This window comes from Astatotilapia calliptera, chromosome 12, assembly GCF_900246225.1.
Source record: "Astatotilapia calliptera chromosome 12, fAstCal1.2, whole genome shotgun sequence".
Taxonomy (NCBI): Eukaryota; Metazoa; Chordata; class Actinopteri; order Cichliformes; family Cichlidae; genus Astatotilapia; species Astatotilapia calliptera.
Window position 1 is genome coordinate 1,427,827 of NC_039313.1, and position 23,315 is coordinate 1,451,141.

Genomic DNA, 23,315 nt, shown 5'->3' on the forward strand with positions numbered 1-23,315 from the left:
AGGTAAGAATGTAACCAATATGAAAGCTTTCCTATTTGAGTGCTGTCTGAATGCCACTACTGTATAGGCCATTTATCCTCTTTTCTCACCTTTGGCAATAACAATAATAATAATAATAATAATAATAATAATAATAATAATAATAATAATAATAATAATAATAATAATAATAATGATATGGACATTTTCATGTCAAGCACTCCTCCTCCCCTAAGGTCAAGTAACAATAGGAAACAGCAGATCTTTTACAGGAAAATCAGCCACAATCACCTTTTTCTACAAAGGTTGAACACTGTGTAAAATGTCTTTAAAAACAGTATAAAGTCAATATACTTGAACTGAGACACAGTTTGCTCTCAGTTCATTTTGGTTTCAACACACACACACACACACACACACACACACACACACACACACACACACACACACACACACACACACACACACACACACACACACACACACACACACACACACACACTTCATGACATCTGTGACGGCAGCAAAACCAAACCAAGCCAAGAGAACAACTGGGATATGTGGTGCTTGTTTGAAGAATCTACGAGTTACCTTTTCTTAACTCTTTCCGATTTAATTTTTTATTAGCTCAGGACATAACAAAGTCATTTTGTGTCTGGCAAGTTTTAAAATTAGGTCATGATTTTGCAAAGATGTGCAAATCTCAAAAACCCATATTTTTCAATCTTTAAAACAACGGTTTTCCATCAGGACCAGACCAGATCTGAAGGCATCCATTAAGCATGTACCAAAGTGAAAGCGAAACCTTTCATGTTTCACAACTGCTTCTTGTCTGTTTGCTTCCATTGTTCACATTACTACCATTTTCTAGCTGAGACTGGCTGTTGTTGCTGAAAGCTGCTCTTGCCTTGGATCCCATTTTTAAAATAAAGTGTTTCTTGATTTCACAGGTGTGTAAGTGTCTCCTTAACAAACACTGGAACCTGTCAAGCTGAGAAGGCTTTTTCTGGTTGTTTGTGCATGCACATTGTGGATAAACCTCCGGTCTTTGATGGTAGACTGATGGGAGATGAGTGTGCAAGACAAGCTGCCACTGACCTTTTGTTATGGAAGGGCGTACATGTTTCAGCAACACAATGCTAAGTGGCACACTGTGTCTATTAAAACAGCAAGGCTTTATAATAAAAGACGTCTGTGTATCGGCTGCCTGAACAGGTTTTCTCTCCCAAAAGTCCAACAACTAGTTTCCTACGTTCCCAGACATTTATGGACTCAATCATTTTGGTACAATTCTCATAGCAGAAAAATCACTCATATTGCAGTTTTCTCTGCAACTCACAGACTCAACAAAAGACAGCAACAATCGAAAGCTTCACCATATATGTCAAAACATGAGTCAGTCAGTCCCTTCAACTGATGAATGATTGAAAACCTTTCACAACCATTTTAAGACTAAGACATTGAAATGATTTTTACTTTTTCAGAAGCATCACTCTTTTCTGTAGCTATTTCATTATACAATCATTCAATATTTCATAGTATTTATCAATGATAAGAACAGGGATGATTTTATCTCTTATAAATATTAATCAACTTTGTTAGTATCCCCAGTAAAGCCAAAGCACTTTATTTCAACAGTTTTGCAATAAATCCATGTAAACTCTAATTAGGAGTGATGCAGTTCACTGTTGATGATGACGTCCAGTGATTTTATATCATTTTTAGATGATTTTCAGCAACAGCTGTATGGGCAAACTGTGAGTTCCTCCATTCAGTAAGTAGTTGGTCAAACTGCTTTCTGTATAAACATGAATATCATAATCATATATGGTGATTCATGTCAGACTCGCACTGATATCTACAGTATATGTGTTTGGACATGGTTTCATGGTGAGGATGGCACAAACATATACAGCTGGGTGAAAAAAAAGAGTTAAAGGTGGAGTAGGATTATAATAATATAATAAAGTGTTATTATAATATTTATTAGAATTAAACTGCTTTAGTTTTTCATGTAATATGTACAAGATAGTATTCCATTTGTATTTGTGTGGAGCTATTAAATACTGTAAAACTAGTGTCACTAAAAAAAGAAAAAACACTTATTACTTATTAGTCTGCTTGAGTTGCTTGGTCATCTTTAATTGTAAATTGGCTTTTATCACTAAATCCTGCCAGTTGTGATCACGTGGTACTCATTATGTTTATTACTGGAAATCTTAGAAGCAATTAAAATGGACCAAAATGGACTGAAGCATTTTTCTAGTCTGACTGACAGCTCAGTAAGCTTTCACTCACTAAACAACAGCTCGCTATATAGGAATCAGTTCATTCACCATTTACCATAATGCAAAGTACAGAAATGCATGATTGGTTGACATACAGTGCACAGAACCCCAACCTCAACCCCATCAAACACTGTTGGGGTGAACTAGAATGGAGATTGTGACACAGGTCCTCTCTTCCACCATCAGTGGCTGATCTCAGAATTGCTATTCTAGACGAATGGGCAAAACTTCACACAGACACGTGAAAAACCTTGCAGAGAGGTTTCCCAGAAAGGTGGAAGCTGTGGAAGCTCAAAGGACAGACCGACTCCATATCAATGCCTATAACTGTGGAATGAGATGTATTAAAAGCTACTGAAGATAAAGTGTGTAGGTGGCCCAACATTTTAGTCCATATAATGGATCTTCTAATTAAGCAATTAATCTGACCTAACTGTATGCTTGTATTGAAGTTCTACATGCTAAGTTGGTAAGTGCAATAATACTGTTGCTCTTTGCCATAAGAGACTGTAAACAGTTCTGTTTCTCTGGATTCTCTAAACAATGAAAAGCATACAAAGACCAGGTTCACTCACTTTGGCATGATTGGCTGTTGTCAGTATTACTTGCTGTAGCATCAATTAGTGCTAATAGCTCTTCTAGTGAAACAAATAAAATGAAAAAAACTAAACAACTGCAAATAGCACAGGTATTTATAACAATTGTTATCATACTACCTACTTTAAATTGTGCAAATTTCTGTAGAGTGCAATCAACAAGTACCTGATACATCAGTCCAATAATCCTTTCCCTGAAAATAAAATATGAGCCTTGATTATAGGACAACACCATATGGAGTTTAGCATCATTCACGTAAAACAGTGTTTTCTTAAACCAAGCTGCATAAAGTGCAAAGTTCCAATACTAGAGCCCTGGCTCAACTACCAGGAAGTCAATGTGTCCCTTTTCTTTTGTCTTGAAGGCTTCAGCGATGATCCTGGCAGCATCTTTGTGTTCCCGGCCTTGCAAGGGGATGCCATCAACCTCCAGAATGACCTGGCCAGTTTTCAGCTGGCCGCAGTTATGAGCCGAGCCTCCTTTCTGTCAGCGGGAACATGAGAGAAGAATAGAAAGACAATAATGTTAGCAGGATTAAGGCGCTCATGGACAGAACAGTTTGTTGTTCTTGAAGTTACAGTACAGTCCAAGGCAACTATAGCTTGAAACACACTTGGACTGAATTTAAGATATAAATAAAAGTTTATGATTAGTTCAATAAGGCAGATGTGTAATCACACATCTGCCTGCTTCCCTCGTGTCTGGTGACTAATTCATGCGTCACGCTTTCCCATGCTTTCAAACTCGTTGCTGACATCACTGGTCCAGTCAAATCATCTTTCAGCCTTCTTCAGCCTCCACTCTGCGCACTTTAAATCTCACTGTTCATCTGTTCGTCTACCTTGAAGATGTCTCTCCCATATAACTCAGGCTCCATTCAAGCCTCCATCTTGATCTCCACCACCTGCATCTAGACGCCAGGGTTTCCTGCGCTCATTCCTATCACTGCTGGAATTCCATTCTGCTGTGACGGGACATTACTTGCCAGTGAAAAGTTTGTTTATAAGATTGGGGAAACCTGCAGTCAGCTGAGACTGAAGAAGTCACCTGGGTGAGTGATGAAACGTGACTATGGTGAACCATGTCGGGGCTTGGTGCTGTCCAGCTCTTCACTCTTCATCTGGGATGTCTGCCACTGTGATGATTACTGGGCCCTGTTCAGCGAGGTTGCTGTGGTCTGTTCTTAGATCCACTAGTCACTCAGCATTGCTGTTATGGGTTGCGTCCTTCTCCCAGCACAACGAAAATAAACTCCACCTAAACTTGGTTCATATCTGACCCAGATAGACTGCAGGTCATAGCTTCTTACCTGAAGTTCAGTTCACCTGACACTCGGACCGGCGGCCGCCTCGCGTCTCTCCTCCTTCTGCCTCCCCTTCCCTCATCCACCCACTGGCCTCTGTGGAAGCTCCGCTACAGCCACCACCAAACAACTGACTTATTTTTACACACCGGCCAGATCCTGACCAATCCACCACCTTTTATTGTTTATACCACTACAAAGAAAAAACCCAAACCCCCCAAAACAAAAAAAATCATCGGCCCATAAAAACAAAAAATCACATCGCAAATGCCCGGTGGGCCGATTGCCAGTCCAGCTTTGGTTGTACCATCAGTTAACCCTTCACATGTCAGCTGTGGCACACATGCCCAGGGTTGCCAACCCCTGGTCTCCAGCCTTGGTGGTGCTGTTCTCATATTGTTACCTGCCACTGAGAGTACACCTTGGCTGCTTCTGTGAAGAACGGCTGGTTTATTCTGCAGCCTTCTATTTTTCTGGTGTATGTCTTCAAGCGGCTGGCCAAGGCTGTGAGACTTTGCTTTGCAGTTTCCAAGGCCTCAGTTATGGACAGCTTGCTGCACTTCTTGGGCACCTCCTTTGTTGCACCTTTCAGCAGCTCCGATAGTTGGCTACCCCCCGTTCTACCTTGATCCTGGCCTCTAGTCTCCTTCTGCATGCAGGGTACTGCTCCTTGTTCAACTTGTAGCTAAGCTTCTCACTGATTGCTGCTGCCATGCTGTAGATCAGCTTGTTAGTCTCAGTAATGGTGGTGGTAGATATCTTCCATAGTGCTGCATTCACATCATCTACTAGATCTTCTGAGGGTACATAGCAATACCGAATGACAGCAACATCAGGAAGAAGGAACACAAGAAGCTTGAAAAGCATCAAGGGCTCAGAGAAGATAAGAGGGTGGAGGTAACAGTGGTCCCAGTGGTAATCGGAGCACTCAGTGCAGTGACTCCCAAGCTAGATGAGGGGCTCCAGCAGATCCCAGGAACAACATCTGAAATTCACACTTGAAGGATGGATCACCCACAAGGGCGAGAGAGGATTTTCTTTTTATGTTTTACTGTTTTTTGCAGTTTCAGTACATTTTGTTGCTTGGAAGACTTTAAACAGTGACTTACTTGAAACCTTCTAACGCTTTCTTACCTGAATGGAGACTATGCGAGGCAAAGGTTGGCGTGTACTTCCTCCACCCTCTATTGCGATGCCCAAGGTGTTTGAATTTTTCAACACTCGCACCAGCACAGCAGTAGGCACTGGTACAGGTGAAGGAGACTGCTGGGAAACAAAGCAAGGAGAGCTAAGAAAAATATATTTGTGAGCAAGAAGTAGCATCTTACTGCATGCAATTTAGCCACTAGCTTGTAGGTGAACATCTGAAAATCTCAATATAGTAAACAACATTTCATTTTCTTCAGGTGATGGAGCCTTATTTACACATCAATGCGTCTGAGTCTAATGTTACTGTGTTCCCTTTGTTTTCCCTCGCGTGTTCTAGCCTAATGCTAATAACAAGATTTCCTTTGAATTCAATAAAGCTTTTAAGAGTTTTGTTTAGGTGCCCACAAAGTAACTTCAGGTCTTAAGATCACAATCATAGACAGCTGTATAAACAATCACCAAGGAGATTACTTTAATCTCCCTCTGCTTTTGTTGGTAAGAACTTGTGGTTTTACTTTGCAAACTTGACCGATTAAAATAGAAATTAAAGCAACAAAAGAGGTGATCCAGTGAATTCTGAAATCACAAACTAAAACTGGGTTTACACCAGCACTAATTTGCTTGTTTTGAACACATTAAAAGATATGCTACTGAAAGATTGCTTAGTAATGAAAACCCTCACTTGTCTGCCAATCCCTGGAGAAAGTGCATGAAATCCTGGCTGTTCCAGATGTGTCCGGTGAGTTTTGCTAGGTCGTGGGCTGCCATCTTTACTGAAGCCTCCTGCCTCTGCTATATCCACCCCGCTGTCCTCACTCAGAGTCTGGCCGCTGTCTGACAACTGTGACAGGGTGGCCCCTGGGGGGAGGAGTTAGCTAGCATACACTGAATTTAATTCAAATTTAATTATATAGAAAAAAAGCGCTTTGGCGACAGTGGGAAAGAAAAACTCCACAGGAAGAAACCTCCACCAGCACCAAGCTCGGGGAGGGGTGGCCATCTGCCACAATTGTTGGGGTGAGGACAAAGACACACCGTGGAAGAGAGCCAGACATTAATAGTAACTAATGTTTATATGCAGAGAGGTTTCTAAACACACAGTGAGTGAAAAGGGTGACTGAAGAAGAAACACTCACTGCATCATGGGAATCTCCCAGTAACCTACACCAGTTCCAGCAGAACTAATGGAGCATTGAGGATCATCGGATCCAACCTAAACTCTGTGCTTTATCAAACAGGAATGTCTTAAGCCTAATTGTCATGGTCCCTGTGTCCCCGGCTGGCTCAAACAGGCTACAGGTATTTGTTGTTGTTTTTCCCCCTCGCTCTCTCTAGCGATTGCTCACTTGTGGCTCATTATTCCCGCCTCTCCTGGCCAGCATTCAAGACGGTGGCTCGGTGTTTCTCGTCACTGGAACGTTAAGCAACTATCCTAGTGTTGCCCGGCTGTAAAATTATCTCCAGTGTTTCCTTCGTGGCTTTCCTAGTGTTGATTCTCTCATCTGTCTCCATGACTAGATTCCCTGGTTTGTTTGTGTTTCCCATCCCTGGACTACCTGCGCGTGAGTGTGTGTGAATTACAAGTGTGGCGGGGCAGAAGAGGAGTGTGTGTGGAATTTCCCTCACCATTGCTCTGCCTCCCATTCTACTTTTAAATACTCTAGGAACAACAAGTAGGCCTGCAGCGTGAGAGCGAAGTGCTCTAATAGGGTGATATGGTACTACAAGGTCATTAAGATAAGATGGGGCCTGATTGTTTAAGACCTTGCAGCCAGGGAGGCAGAAGAACATCAAGAAGGCCCTGAGTAAATGTGGTTATCCCAGCTGGACTTTTGTCAAAGCCGGGAAGGCTCCTGAAGAAAGCTCCAGCTGATCCAGGAGAGAAGGACAACCGCTGCCTAAGCAAAAACCTGTAGTGATCCCGTACGTGTCAGGAGTATCAGAGCAGTTGAGACGCATTTTTTCTAAACACCGGGTCTCTGTGGCTTTTAAACCCCAAAACACGCTGCGCCAAAAACTGGTCCACCCCAAGGATCGGGTCCCCCGACACAAACAGAGTAACATAGTGCACGCTGTTAAGTGCAGGAGGATTGGCAGGATTTATACATCGGGGAAACCAAACAACCTCTGGCTAAGAGGACGGCACAACACAGAAGAGCTGCCTCGTCAGGCCAGGACTCTGCAGTCTATGCACACCTACAGGCCAGTGGACACTCTTTCAAGGATGAGGATGTATCATCCTGGACAGGGAGGAACGCTGGTTTGAGGGCGGAGTCAAGGAGGCCATTTACGTGAAAAGGGAAAGACCATCTCTGAATGGAGGAGGGGCCTAAAGGTACATCTGTCACCATCTTACAATGCTGTGATTGCAGCCATTCCCCAACTCTCTGTGAATGGGACTCATGGCCATTGATCAGAGGTACATTGTGCAAATGTACTGTTTATAAGGTTGTGTAAACCTGCAGTCAGCTGAGACTGAAGAAGTCACTTGGATGATGATGAAATGTTTCTCCCACTGAACATGTCCAGATGAACAGAACCAACTTTTGGGGATTTCCTCCCCTGGATGATTGAGCACGCATCAAGATATAAGCAGGGCAACCGCCTACATGTTTCTAGTCACAAAACATGTGTTGTTCTGGTTATTACTAATACATTTTACAAGTTGAGTGCTTCTCTGTACTGAGAAACAACACAAACACACAGAGACACAGACTGTGTACCTACTTAACTCCAAGTTACCCCCAATGGATCCATCAGAGAATGTTGGTTAAAAGTGCTTGGGCATAGACAAAAGCTTTTAAACAAAAGTGTGTCTGAATGGGTGAATGAGACAAGCTTTAAGAACATTTGTGTGCTCAAATACAGCAGAAAAGTATTACATACACACCATTTACCTCTTTGCTGTGGTCTGGCATCTGCTGATAGCCGGTTCATTTCTGTTACAATGACTTTCTGTGTGAGAGCAGGTGAGCAGCGTTGGTCAGCGCTAAAGGATGGAGCAGCAGGCGTGATGAGAGAGGGGCACGGGGACGGACATGGTGAGGGATGATGAGATGGTTGAGGGGATGGCAGGGGAGTTGCTGCTTTTGAAGAGGATGCAGACATTGACAAGACGGAAGACTTTTCATAGGAGCTGGATCTAGAAGAAAACTTGATAGATGCCTCTGGTTTAGCAGAGCTGGGCAAGTCCCGGTAATGCAGGAAACCTGGGCAGGTGTGGTGACCTGAAATGGGCTGGCTATGATGGTGGACATGGTAATCAAAATGGGGATTATTGTGGTGTTCAGAATCAGAGAGCTGGAAGGAATTCTGGCAGGTGTGTTGAAGGGAATTAAGGGAAGTGTAGTGGGTGGGACCAGGGCATGCATGGTGGGGGGAGGCTGGTTTTGGCTGGTGTTGGCTGGTGGGAAGGGATTTGATAGGCTTGTGGGGACAGTCCTGGAGTAAATGGGTGGGACCAGTGACGAGCAGGCAAGAAATGGGCTGCACCACTTTGGCTGAAGGCTTGCAATTGAACTCTTTCTCCGGGAATGGTCTTCTTTGGGCCTGGACAGAAGCAGCTCTGAAGGGTGGAAGAGGTTCACTTGAAGCCTGCGTTTCATAAGATAAGATAAGATAAGATAAGATAACCTTTATTAGTCCCACACGTGGGAAATTTGTTTTGTCACAGCAGGAAGTGGACAGTGCAAAAGTTATGAGGCAAAAATTAGAATACAATAAGAATAAATACAGTACACAACTGTACAGAATAGAATAAAATAAAATACTATATACAGTAGAATAAAATAAAATAAATATACAATAAGATAAAAATAGAATACAAATACAAATACTATATACAACTGAGTAAAAATACAACGATGACAGAAAAGATTATTGCACTTAGTATTATTGCATATGTATGGATGTGTGTGCTTGATCAGTTAAAGTCTTTATTATGGAGTCTGACAGCAGTGGGGAGGAAAGACCTGCGAAATCTCTCCGTCCCACACCGTGGGTGCCGCAGTCTCCTCCTGTCATTCAGAAAAAGGCAGTGACATACAAAAATCCAACATGAATAGTGAATGTTGCCTCTTTAATCATTATCTTTAAGATTTTAGATCTTGTATATTTAGAAACACAGCTTGTCACGGACTAATGACTTTTTCAGAAAAATAAAATGAGAACATCTGTAGCCATCACATGGTGCATGTTGAGTACAGAGAGTCAGAACAAGGTTAGATTAACGTAAAGACAGAAAAACATGTATTTAAGAACTGTTAATTATGTAAAGGCGGATAAACTGTTAGATATTTGTACAAGCAAATGCAGTGATGTGAAAAAGTTCTTGATTTCCTGTTTTTTTTTGTATGTTTGTCACACTTAAATGCTCCAGATCATCAAACAGATTTAAACAGTAGACCAACATAACACAAGTAAACACAAATTGCAGTTTCTAAATGAAGGTGTTTATTATAAAGGGGAAAATATCCAAACCTATGTAGTGAAATCTAAACTAAAAAAAGGAACAACTGATTTCCACCTAAACCTAATAACTGCAACAACCTTAGCGGCAACGACTGCAATCAAGCGTTCGCAATAACTGATATTGGATCTTTTACAGTCCTATGGAGGAATCTTGGTACACTCATCTTTGCAGAATTTTTGTAATACAGCCACACCTGAATCTGATTGAGATGTTGTGTCATGACCTTAAAAATGCAGGTCAGGTCTTTGACTGGCCACTCCAAAGTATTTATTTTGTTTTTCTTAAGCCATTCATAGGTGGACTTGCTGGTGTGTTTTGGGTTATAGTCCTGCTGCAGAGCCCAAGTGCGCTGCAGCTTAAGGTCATAAACAGATGGCTGGAGATTTTCCTTTAGGATATTTTGGTAGGCAGCAGAATTCATGGTTCCATTTACCACAGCAAGTCTTCCTGGGGCATCAAAACAGACACAGACCATCACACTACACTTTATATATGTAACGTTAAAGTATGAAATCTTCACATTAAAGGATGCATTTGAAATGCAGGCATACACAAAACTGTCCACCAGCATGAGTTAACCATCCATCCATCCATCCATCCATCCATCCATCCATCCATCCATCCATCCATCCATCCATCCATCAATCGTCTTCCAATTATCCAGGGTCAGGTCGCGGGGGCAGCAGCATAAGCAGAGAAGCCCAAACCTCCCTCTCCCCAGCCACCTCCATCGTAACTGGGGGAACAAAGATGTTTCTAGGCCACCCAAGATATAGAAGCTCTCCAGCATGTCCTGGGTCCTCAGGGGCTCTTCCTGGTGGGACATGCCTGGTACACCTCACCAGGATGTGCCCAGGAGACAATCCTAATCAATTGGCCAAACCATCTCAGCTGGATTCTTTCGATGTCTAGGAGTAGTGGTTCTAACTCTGAACCTGCCAGACGGATGAGTTCCTCACCCTAAGGGAGAGGCCAGCCACACTTTGGAGAAAGCTAATTTCCATTGCCTATATATGCAGTCTTGCTCTTTCAGTCACTACCCAGAGCTAGTGACCATCAGTGAGGGAAGGGATGTAGAGTGACCAGTAAATTGAGAGCTTTGGTTTTACGCTCAGCTCTCTTTTCACCACAATAGAGCGATAGAGCGTCTGCATTACTGCAACTGCAGCACCAATCCGTTTGTTGATCTCCTGAAGCACTTCCCACAGTATACTCCAAGCGACACAGTCAAATGCCTTCTCTGGGTCCATAGATCACATCTAACTGACTGCACGAACTCCAATGCAACCTCATATATCCTTGAGAGGATAAAAAGCTGGTCCAGTCTTCTGGGACCAGGACAAAAACTGTTGTTCCTCCTGCATCCAAGGTTCAACTAACAGACTGACTCTACTTTTCAGCACCCTGACATAGACTTTCCCGGGGAGGCTGACAAACTATAGTAGGAGCCTGCCTCCAGTCCTTCTTGGGAACCACCACCCCTGTCTGCCAAGTCAGAGGTACTGGCCCTGATGTCCACACAACTTTGTAGAGGCATATCAAATAAGACAGCCCTACAATATCCAGACTCTTCACCTTTCATTGGGAACCTACCCACCCCAGGGGTCCTGCTACCAAGAAATTATTTGACTGCTTCAGGGTGGTTTAATCCCTGGCTGCTCCAGCCTACATGCCAAATATCCTTGCACAAGAGTTTAGTAACAGAACAGCTTAGGTTCAGATCAGGCAGGCCTTTCCTCCCAATCACACCGTTTCAGGTCTCACTGTAGGCACAGCAGGACAACAGCATTTCCAGGGCGAGCACCCTCGAGTACCCCACCCAGGGACTCTAAGAAGGCCAGGTACTCTGAGCTGTTGTTTGTTGTGTAAGCGCAGATGACAGTCAGGACCTGTTCTCTGATCCGAAGGGTCTGGGGCACCTCTCAACCTCACGCACCTGCTCAGGCTCCTTCCCCACCAGAGAGGTGATGTTCCATGACCTAATTGCCAGCCTTGGTAGCCAGGGATCTGTCCACCAGGGCCTCTGCCCTTGGCCACCACCCGGCCCACACTGCACCCAACCCCTACGGCGCATCCTGCGGGTGGTGGGCCTATTGGAAAGGTGGCCCATGTCCCTTATTTGGGCCACACCAGGCCAGGACCCATTGGCTAAGGCCCTGCCAGCAGGTGCTCTTCCTTGGGCACCCTCCCCAGGCCTGGCTCCAGGGGGGTACCCAGGTAATTCTATCTCGGGCAGAGTGAACTGTTCCCTTGATTGTGTGCACATAAGGGTCTAGTGAATCACCCTTTGTGTGGTTCCTCATCCAAGACCAATTTGCCATGGGAGAGACCCTACCGAGGGGCAAAAGCCCCCTATCGACATAGCCCGGGGGATTCCTGGGACACACAAACCCCTTCACCATGATAAGGTAGCGATTACTTCACTTCACTTCAAGACAAATCAAAAGATTAAAGGCATTACACCACACAATGTACTTAAAATAAATAAATAAAGGACCAACCATAGCAGGGATGGTTTGCTCTGCATCATGGATCACAGGGGCTATATGGCTACAGTGGCCCTGAGACTGCCACACTTCTAGGCCTCCACGCCAGGACTGGTGAGACTCCCTTCCATGTTGCAACACCAGTCTATCATACACGTCCAGATCCTGTGGCGCCACCAGTCTCCTCATCTCAGACAACATGGACAACTGGCAGAAAGAAGAAGACAAAACAAAAAAAATAAGATATGATTATAGTACAGTGAAGAAAGGATTATACAGACATGGAGTCAGGTGATGTGTAGCGATGTACCTTTGCATGTGTATTGAAAAGCTCAAACAGAGCCATGGTCAGAGACTCTACTCCTATATGTCCTTCTTGGTACTCCTGCAGGTAGTAGGCCATGGTTTGCCTCTCTGGATCTGTCAGCAACATGTAGGCCTGCTGTTCCAGTGACACCTGAGCACTGGGTGGGCCCACACCTCTGTATCCTGCTGGCTGGATGGAGCAATAGTTTGACAAGTGAAAAATGATGGAATCAAATATAGGAGAGATGAAACATGTTGTCATTGTGTCTAATACTACAAGGACTGTGACATGCAATGGAAATTCTTCATATACTGCTGAGTTATAAGAAATACTGTTTTCAGAGTGTCATCACCTTATTTGTCTTATTAGAAAAGAACAGAACAGACTGCGCAGGAAGCCAAGGTCATAACTCAGGCTCACTGAGAGAGAGAAAGAATGTGGATGTTTAGGTTTTAGGACGGGGGGGGCTGAAGCTATAAGAATGTGAGGAACGCTCAGACACTTCGAGATCAGGCGGACACCCTCCCGCGCTCCCGGATGGTTATTGCGCAAAAGTGTTGTATGGAATAATGAGAATTGTATGGAATAAAATGATTGTGGATTTATACACCGAGTGTTGTCCTTCCTTCAGCCCAAAGATGAAAGAATTGGGAGGTTTTAACAGAACAACACAGGTTGACCAAATGTGCTTATAAATAAACTGATTGATTGATAAGTTCAGTTCACCTCAATTCAAGTTGATTTGATTTATACAGCACAACAGTATACCAACATATGCCTCACAGGGGTTATTTTCCAAGGCTCTATAGATTGAAGGATTTGTTGTGACCAGTCATCAGTACTTGTCATGACCTAATATCTTTTAGATGATATTAGGTCATTATTAGGTCATAATTACAATGATTTCTTAACCTCCTAAGACCCAAACTCTTTCATGGCATTTTTAATTTCTCTTTGCTATTTGGGCTGATCTGGACCTGAAGAATATAAATAAAAGAAATTACCAGATTATCTTATTTTTAAAAATGGGATTTCGATAATACAGTAGCAGTATAATATCAGGCCCTTGTAGAGCAAAATTTTGTATTTTGGTCTAGACAACCCAAATTGTGATGTCCACATATGTGGACGCCAGGTCCTAGGAGGTTAAAGAAGCACCCAATCATTGCTGGATTCTGCCTGCAATTATTGTCCTCCAAGGGCTGCTGACATGGAAGTGGTTTCTCAAAAGGCAAATATGGCAGAATACACAACAACACTATATTAGTGAAAAGAGTAAAAGTGCATTCCTTTATAGAGGGAATAAAATATAGGAGAAGGTATTTTGCTCTTTTTTTATCCACTTTCTTCTTATTCTTCTGTCAGCTAGGGTTGCTGACAGAAGAATATGAAAGGAAGCAGATGATCTGCTTCCATCTCACCCTATCCAGAGCATCTTCTCTGTTACACCAACCCTCTACATATCCTCCTTTACTAGATCCATGAACCTCCTCTGACGTCTTTTTTCTTTTAATATTGACTGGCGACTCTATTTCCAAATTCCTTTGTCCAACATATCCACTTTCCTCCTCCTCCATGTCCAAATCATGTCAGTATGCTTCTCTAACTGTCTCCAAACCACTGAAACTGAGCTGTCCCTCCGATATGCTCATTTCTAATATAGTCAATACTGGAACTCTTGATCTTGAGATTAGCCACCTAAAACGTAACTCTTTGAAGGCCATTTATACCACTTATTTTTGTGTAAAGCTAACTGAGCCTTGCATAATATAATATAATATAATATAATATAATATAATATAATATGGGCTGTCAAAGTTAACGCGATAACAATGTGTTAGTGCAAAGAAATGTTAACACCTTCTTTTTTTTTTGACGTGGAATTAATGCACTCACACACCTGCGGTCTGTGACCTTTGGCACAGTTACCTTTTACCTGTGACCTTTGGCACGCCCAGTTTTTTTTTTTGGAAATCAGGAAGCGACGCATGCAGCAGTTGTAGATGTGAGCAGAAATGGATAAAGAAAAAGGTCTTTTGGACAGCAAGTTCAATTTTAAAGCAATGCCATATGGTTGTCTTGACAAGACCAAAGTAATTTGTATTTACCGTTGATGTGAACTGTGTTATCACCGCAGTACGTCCAGTCTCAAATACCGCTTGCTAGCCAAGCACACAGCTAACGCAGAGAGCCCTCCTCCCTCTCGCCAAAGGCAGACCACGCTGGACAGCTTTCAAAGGAGACGTCTGGACAATTCTACAACTAACAAACTTTCAACAGCCACAGCAAAATGGGTGGCTACAGCTTGCAGGCCGATTAACATTGTGGAGGAGGAGGGGCTACTTGAAATAATTCGCATAGCATCCAACAAATCCACGCATGAATTGCCTTCAATAGCTACCACTGTAACCAAGATACACAACTTGTATGAAGATGAGAAAGTCGAGGAGGCTTTGGGGCAGACCAACACGGTTGCACTCACCGGAGGCCATTGGACTTCTCTAGATATTCACAGTTACCTTGGGGTAACAGCGCATTATTTTTCACCACAGAGGGAACTTCAGTTGCATGCTTTGACTGTTATGAAGATGGAGGAGAGGCACTTCACTGACACGTGCACTGAGCACTTTATGCAGCTAGCTAGACAGTGGGGAATTGAACATAAGGTCAGCACGCTGACCACTGACAGTGCACGCAACATGGTCGCAGCGGCAGGCAGCTGCCGTTTGAGCACATGCCTTGCATCACACACAGCCTCCATCGAGCCGTCACAGTTTCTCTACAGAACAGTCCATTTAACAGCACACTGACAAAATGCAGAAAGGTCAAAGGCCATTTCAAGCATAGCCCACCAAACGTACTGGAACTTGAAAAACAGCAAATTGCACATTTTCATAAGAAAGAGTCACTCAAGAGTCACACAAAGGCTCTAAACAGTACCCTGGAGATGATCAGGCATGTTTTAAAAAATCAAAAACCACTGAGAGATGCACTGGCACTACATCCAGCCAATGTTACAATGCCAACAGCAGCTGAGCTGGAGAAACCGAGGAAGCTGGACACTGTGCTGGAACAGGTAACTTATTAATACTTACTCTTACCACTTCTGACATAGGAAAGTGTGTGTGTGTGTGTGTGTGTGTGTGTGTGTGTGTGTGTGCGTGCGTGTGTGCGTGTGTGCGCGTGTGCGTGCGTGCGTGTGCGCGCGTGCGTGCGTGTGTATAAAGCATTTTACCCTTATGTGAGTGAATGTAGCAAATTCTTAATGAAGTGTATTTCTCTATAACTGCAGGTATATAACTGAACTTTTGGGAGAAGTTTGTCTCCTGCTCAGTGGTGCTGCCAACTTTGTGTCACCTGTCGCGAGTGATGGAGGTCTCTGAGGATGACCCAGCTTAAGCTGGGCTACACTGTGCAATTTTTTCAGCCGCGTTATTCAGCTTCTGCTCAAACTGTACGATTGACTCGCAGAGGTTAGAAGTTCGTAGGTCACGATGCTCTGATGCAACCCGAGTGCTCACACTGTGCGTCCATAAAAATGAAGGTAATCTGTCGCTCGCTCTCCCTCTCAGTCTTTCACTCACACAGACACACCACCACCATCAACTTTGCTAAATTGCTAATGAAAAACATGATCAGGCAGCTGTGGTTGAGCAGCAATGTAAATCCAACTATTTTCACGGTTGTTGTGGTCGTGATAATTTTGTGAGGCCACATCGAAAAGGCTCGGATGAGCTGCCGTGCTGCTCCGTCTTTTTCACCGACGTTTGTGTGTTTACGCGTGAGCAGTGTGAGAAGCTCAAAATGGGCCAAAAATCGCAGTGTGAGCCCAGCTTACATGGTTAAACTCGAGGAGACCTTCAAAGCAAAAATGAAGAAGAGCAAGGAAAAAAGTAACATCGTACGGCTCAGGGTTGTGACAGCTCTGGATCCTCGGTTTAAGGATCTTAAGTGTCTAAGCATACCTCACAGGGCTGAGGTGTGACGCTTGATCAGCGCGTTGCCGAGGGAGAAGCAGAGGCCTGCACAGCCTGAACAACCAGCAACATATAAAGGAATAAAGGCTCACTTTTCTTTAAAGTTTAGCTCCACCTTGTTCGTCTGCATTTGGGTACGCACAACACAACCTCCACACAGTCTACCATGGCAGATCATGACAGTACAAACTGACCAGAATGGAGCCAGCAGACTCTGCATGGAATCTGCAGCATGCGGTTTCAGACGTTTGTCTCTGTGAGGGCCTTCACACGTCCAAACTGGGAGTGCTGCAGCTGTTCCTTTGTTTTCTCTTTCACTGGCAACAAGTCCCGAGGTCTCCAGCTCTCTGGCCCTGCAGGAGGGGTGCGTGGCAGGAGAATAAGGATTGTGTGGCTGAATTCTGCGGGCTTACTCTGCTGCAGTGCTTCACTCTCTTTTTGGGATTTCCAAGCTCAACTGTCTGCGGCTGCCATGCTGCCACCTGCTCAGACACCTGATCAAGCGCCTGCGGCTACCACACCACCATTTGGTCCTCTATGCCAGAGGTCATCACAACCGCACGGCCTGCCCGTCCACGTCCTGACTGTCCACGGCCTGCATGCCCTCATACATCCACCAAACCACACCAACAACAGCCCTTCTTCGCCACTGTTGCCCTCCAGCCCTGTTTTTCCTGTGCTGCCACTGCTTCCCATGTGGTCGGCCCTCATAACTGTTTCGGCGCAGTCACCTTCCACGTGGTCGGCCTCCTCAACTGCTGTTTTTGTGTTTGGACTGAGTTATTTTAGATCCAGAGTCCACTACAGCTACAAGAGAAACTGATTTATAATCACCACAATTCTTGGAAGACATCAAATCTGGAAGTCAGGATTCACTAGTAAATTCTATCAGGGTTCCTACTTCAACTTGCAAGCCTGGTTGCCATAACAAGTGTCCATAAAGTGTTGCATCTCTCCACAATACAAACACTCACTTACCACGATTCTTCTGTTATGCTCATTGAGCGGCAGGTGAGCTCAGTTTTAATAGTAGGTCTGGTGGAGTTGAGTTAGGAAACCCCAAGTTTAATCCGACTCACCCAAGAAGACAAGGGAAGGGATTTCTGCCGACTCCAGAGGCTGTGTAATTGATTTTCAAATGGTTTCAGTTGAATTAGGCCACTATCAATTTTCAAAAATATAACTTCATGATCTATAATAAAAAATACATCAGCGATAGAACAAATGTTCAAAAATGATATGGAAGTTCCCTATCAGATGTTTCTTTGTCTCAGTAATTGTAATGTTCTAATTGTGACAATTGTGATTTGGCTAAATATAGATTATATCAGTAATTTGCTTATAATTCAAAAATTGATTTTGGGAAAATTGTAATTTTAACAAATCTAATCTATATGCAGACAGACTTCAGGTCGAAGTCACTGAGATTTGAACTTTTCAGTATCTGCACCCTGATTGACTTCCTCTCTGCATTCACAAGAATTTCAGAAAACTCGGCCTCTGACTTTGAGATTGAGGTAAATGAGAGTCAAACTTATCCAAGATTTTTAGTAGATATAATTATGGTACCAATTTGAATCTCCTTGAGTTACTGCGTTCACAATGTAGGTGTCCACCCCAACAGCCTTTTACGGCTGAGGGGTAAAAATCGAATAGGTGATGAAAACAAAGATAATTAGCGTGATGATCAGTGTCATTTCCTATTAGATGAAGTCATACAAGTGACCGATATCTACCATAAGTCACGACTTAGCACTACATACAGTTCGCGTGAGGATGGTGCAAGACGCTTATGTTAAGTATGGATCTAGGAACATGAGAATATGAAGACAGTGGTGAAGTGTGCAGAAAGAGGGACAGATGGGTTTGAGGTGTGGGTAGGATTACACCATCAGCTCTGAGCCCTGTCTTGTTTGCAACGGTGATGGGCAGACCGACAGTTAAGGTCAGGTTGGAGTCTCCATGCACTGTGATGTTTCCAGACGACATTGTGATCTGTGACGAGAGTAGGGAGGAGTACTGGAGGTATAAAATGAAGATAAGAGGAATGAAAGTCTGTGGACAGATTACATGTGTGTGGATAGAGGGAGACAGAAAGGTGAGGATGGAAGGAGTATTCAAAGCAATGGACAATACACAAGAAAGGTGAATTGGCAGGTTAGAGTGGAAGTTCATGGTTTCAGTGAAGGAAGACAGAAAAGGGTGAGATGGAGGAAGATGATCCACTGTGACAACCTCTAAAGGATGCAACTAAAAGAAGTACTGATCATATCTCGCTTGGTAAAATATGTTGTGCCAATATTATTTCAAGGGTGTGACAACCTATACAAACCTAAGAGTAAAGAATATTTTTCTTGGGTAAAAGTTAAATGTCAGGGCCTTCTATGGCTGTTTATTTTAGTTGGACCGTGCCGTACACTTCGTGATGTGCTAATACAAGATCAAATTGAACCCACATAAACCATTTTAAACAAAGAAACTCCAAACATGTCTTACATACACTAATTTTAAGTGGTTTTTTTAACTTATAAATTGTAACTTAAACCTCACTGGGAGGCAGTGCAGATGCTTTAACAATGACATGAGATGAGAAAATGTATGAATGGATTAAAATGTTGTAACAGCATTTTGAACAGATTGAGGGATTTGCAGCTCCTACAGACAGACAATATGAAAATAATGCCCTGATTTCCTCCTAGTTGGATTAAAGTAATGCACTAAGTTCACTATTTGAGATCATGCTCTTGAGTTTAGCAATATTTCTTAAATGAAAAAATCAAAAGCTGGCTGGAACTTGAAGTCAAGGACTGATCGAAAGAAAGAAAGAAATGGTTTTAAAACTACTCATAATGTGACTTAACTGGATAATGTACACTGAAAATAACGAGGGACCCTAGGGGGGCCGCAGATGCTGTGGAGGAAGCACACTTGGAGGCAGGGATTCTCTTCACCCAATGTGCCATTTATTTACAAAAAAAGCCAAGCTGGGGGTACGAACAACAAAAACGAAACTTGTACAACCAAACTTAAAGCAGGTCCAAACGCTAGGCTCATGCCTAGTGGGATGCTACCCAGCCTTTAGTCTTACAGCACCACCTTGAACTCAGCATTAACTCTGCTTTTAAAGCTTAAACCCCTCCCCAAGAACAAGCCATGCAAGGCCTTCCTCTCTTTCTCACACTACACTACAAATCCTGCCAATGATTCACTTCCTTATAAACATTGAATCAGGTACTGAATCAGTGACATACTGAATGAAGCTTTGTCCCTGATCATGTGTATCTGGCTAGATGAACCAGACCACAGTGCTTCTGAAGTGGTGTGATGTTTTTTTGACACATGCGCCGGAGCTTCAGGTTCAAATGGACCAGCACTAGCAACATGAAACAGAGAAACCTCCAAACATTTTGGTAATACTGATAATCTAACAGTAAATGGTTTTGAATACATGGGCCCACTGCATAACTATTTCATGGTATGAAACTTAGGAGCATTTTATTTCACTTCCTTAGGACATAAAACAAACTAATGAAGGAATGGTCCACATCAGCATTAGGCTCACATTCATAACTAAAACAACTCTATGAGGATGGTGAGGAGTCTGCATATCGACAGGAAGTTGAGCGGCTGGTACTCTGGTGCAGTCAGCACAACCTGGAGCTGAACATGCTTAAGACTGTAGAGATGACAGTGGACTTCAGGAGACATCCCTCAACACTGCCCCCTCTCAAAATATATCAGACAGCCCTGTGTCGACTGTGGAGATCTTCAGGTTCCTGGGTACCACCATCTCCCAGGACCTCAGAAAGACCCAGCAGAGGATGTACTTCCTGAGACAACTGGGGAGGTACAGTCTTCCACAGGAGCTGCTGATCCAGCTCTACACTGCAGTCATTGAGTCTGTCCTGTGCTCCTCCATCACAGTCTGGTATGGAGCAGCCAGTGAACAGGACAGGAGCAGACTGCAGTGGACTGTACGGGCAGCAGAAAAGAATATAGGCGCCCCCCTGCCCTCCATCCAGGACCTGCACCTCTCAAGAACCAGCCAATAAATTCGATTCTGATTCTGCATCTGGAGCTCATTGAGCCTTGGTCCCTCTAGGACACTGTTATTGAGTATGGGGGGACTCCCTCTATGCTGCTCCCGACTAGTTGTTGTCCCCCCTCCCATGGGACTTGGGCACTTGGTGGCTCTGTGGGTTAGCTGACTTGGACCTCTTCATTGTGCAATGGGGGCTCTGCCAGGTGTCAGGAAGTGAAGGAATTTCTAAAGAGTTCCTGAAGAATGGATGAAATGACTTGTTTGAAATCGAGTGACGGTTAGACGCAGCCATACTGGCAATGGCAAAGCAGCTCCAGTTAATACAGTAGGGACTCAGTTTCAGTGAGTGAAGCACACTGCTTCACACCACTAAACTGTGAGATGATAATATAATCAATAACATGTTCTGGAAAGATGAGCCTGAGATCAAACTTCCTGATGAGGCCAGTGAACAGAACAGCAAGACTGTTCCAACAAACCCTGGTTGGTGTGTCCAGGAAGTTCCAGCAAAATCTTCGACTGTCACACTCAACTCGGGATGAATCAGAGCTTCAATTATGAAATTATACAAGCTCAGTTGTATTTGTTCTATTTGGCTTGGCTTTATTCTGCAGTTTGTTTGTTTTTAATTTAAGACAGGTTTTCTACAGTTCATGTTCATTTAACCACTTTTGCAGTAAAATACTTTTACAGATTCATAAATGAGTGAAACAAAAGACCTTAGAGAATATGAAAAACATTGTTGTGATCTTTCTACTTCTGGCTGGGACATCTTGAAATTTCGGTAGCATTTCCAGTGTGCCGTTTTCCTTGTTTGGATGGAGAAATAGGATGTATGCGTACGCAATGCTTCAGTGAAGCAGTGTACAATTTCAGGTAGACCGTGTTTACAATAGGCAGTAATGCAAAGCTGCCATTCTTACCTTTCCTAATACAGGTGTAGCTCTGGCTGAAGACGGTCTGATAGAAAGAACACAACAAACAACAAACAATGCTTAGCATATTTAAAAAGTAAACACACAAATGATTAGTTATGCTTATAATTGGACTGAGACCAACACAGTCAACTTGTTAAAAACCACAACGTCAACAACATCATCATGAAGTGACGAGCTGAGAGTCTCCGTAATCTTCTTCTCTGTCGTGACGATGCACTTCCTCATGTTTTCCCATGAAGAACTATAGTGAGAGCTCAGGTTGGTTTGTGGTTTGGGTTACATGCACTTCCATATGTTAACCACATATGAACTAAAAATGTCTCGTCACATCTATTACCACCCCAAATTCATAAAAATTGGAACACTGTGGAAAATGTAAATATGCAATGATTTGCAAATCTAACCCCATCAGAACATGTAACACACGTTTTTAAATGTTTTTACACATAATGTTCAAACTGTGACATATTACTATTGCATGAAAAGTATTAGCCATTGGTACAAAAAAGCCCAATTAATCAAGTTAATTGGGTAAAAAGTCCCCACAATCACCTCCACACTTCTGCCTTTTCTTCTTTCTAGCTGCGTGCACCCTGTTCCTGTGTCTTCAGCCATCAGCAGCACAGTTTCCATCTGACTGATCTGTTAGGAAATCTCACCTCATGTCTGATTTGGCAAAGATTTTATACTGGATACATACAAATGTTGTGTGTATCCAGTTTTGTAGGGTTACATGACTTTGCCACAGTCGTGTAAACCTGGGCCTGGCATTAGGAGTATGGTTTGTGGCACCGCCATAGCTGGAATATATACTTTCAAGGGTAAATCAACCTTTCCATTTCTCAAGGCTCATTCATGATTTTTAACATTGTATAGATTTTACAGTAGTTACCTGCTGGAAGCAGGTTGTGATGTTACTAATATTAGGCATTACAGTGAATAACAGCTTAAGAAGTTAGTTGTCAGTTTAATTAGAAATGGCGATAGTGTAGAGCAGCGGTCTCCAACCTTTTTTGCGCCACAGACCGGTTTATGCCCGACAATATTTTCAAGGACCGGCCTTTAAGGTGTTGCGGATAAATACAACAAAATAAAACTAGTACCGGTACCGAAAAAAAGAAGATTTATTCATAACACACGTGAAAAGACCCAGGAAAACCGAGTAAACGATAAAAACGATAACAAAATAACGCTGACAACCGATAAAACCCCTGAAAACCAGACATTTCACACCTGAGCCTCAACTCTCGCGGCCCGGCACCAAACGACTCACCGACCAGTACCGGTCCGAGGCCCAGGGGTTGGGGACCGCTGGTGTAGAAGCTTCAAGGTGGAGGGGCATTAAGTCCTATGATAAGGTGGGTAATGAGGACCACGTGAGACAAAATAATATGCAGTATCTCAGCCAGGGTTGCCTTCATGGTCACTACAACAACATTAGGCTGGGTTGGGACCAGTGAAGGGAGAATTAAGTGTAAACTACGCTTTCTCCTCATCAGTTTGAACAAATCAGACAGACGCACATTCTCATATAAAACTTTGTATTCTGCTAAGCAGGGTACTCGCTTGACTGCAGCTGTTTTACAGCATGTGGTTTTCTGAACAAACGGGATCCACGTACATGATGCTTTATAATCAGTCAAGGCCTTGTAAATAAATGTATCAACAGAAGAAGTGTTTTGGCTGCTGCTTCCTCGAGGTGGATAAACAAACACGCTAACACAAACCAGCGCTCAGTACAATTAAAAGGAACTATTCAGATGATGAAATAAGAACAA

At 43.3% G+C, this 23,315-nt stretch overlaps 1 protein-coding gene across 5 annotated transcripts in view; it reads right to left on the reverse strand.

The window, feature by feature from the left end:
* Positions 1-439: 439 nt before the first annotated feature.
* Positions 440-23,315, reverse strand: part of LOC113033322 (whirlin-like) — a 64,701-nt gene continuing 41,825 nt past the window's right edge. Inside the window, exons 5-11 of one of the 5 annotated variants that reach the window (XM_026187010.1) lie at positions 21,523-21,559; positions 12,584-12,769; positions 12,289-12,480; positions 8,214-8,910; positions 5,999-6,174; positions 5,302-5,433; positions 440-3,347 (exon numbers count right to left, since the gene is read on the reverse strand). In XM_026187010.1, the coding sequence (XP_026042795.1) occupies positions 3,171-3,347; positions 5,302-5,433; positions 5,999-6,174; positions 8,214-8,910; positions 12,289-12,480; positions 12,584-12,769; positions 21,523-21,559 (1,597 nt within the window). In that variant the 3' untranslated portion in view covers positions 440-3,170. Of the gene's footprint in view, positions 3,348-5,301; positions 5,434-5,998; positions 6,175-7,845; positions 8,922-12,287; positions 12,481-12,583; positions 12,770-21,522; positions 21,560-23,315 lie in introns of those variants that run through there. The other 4 variants (XM_026187009.1, XM_026187008.1, XM_026187012.1 and 1 more) reach the window with 4 other exon arrangements.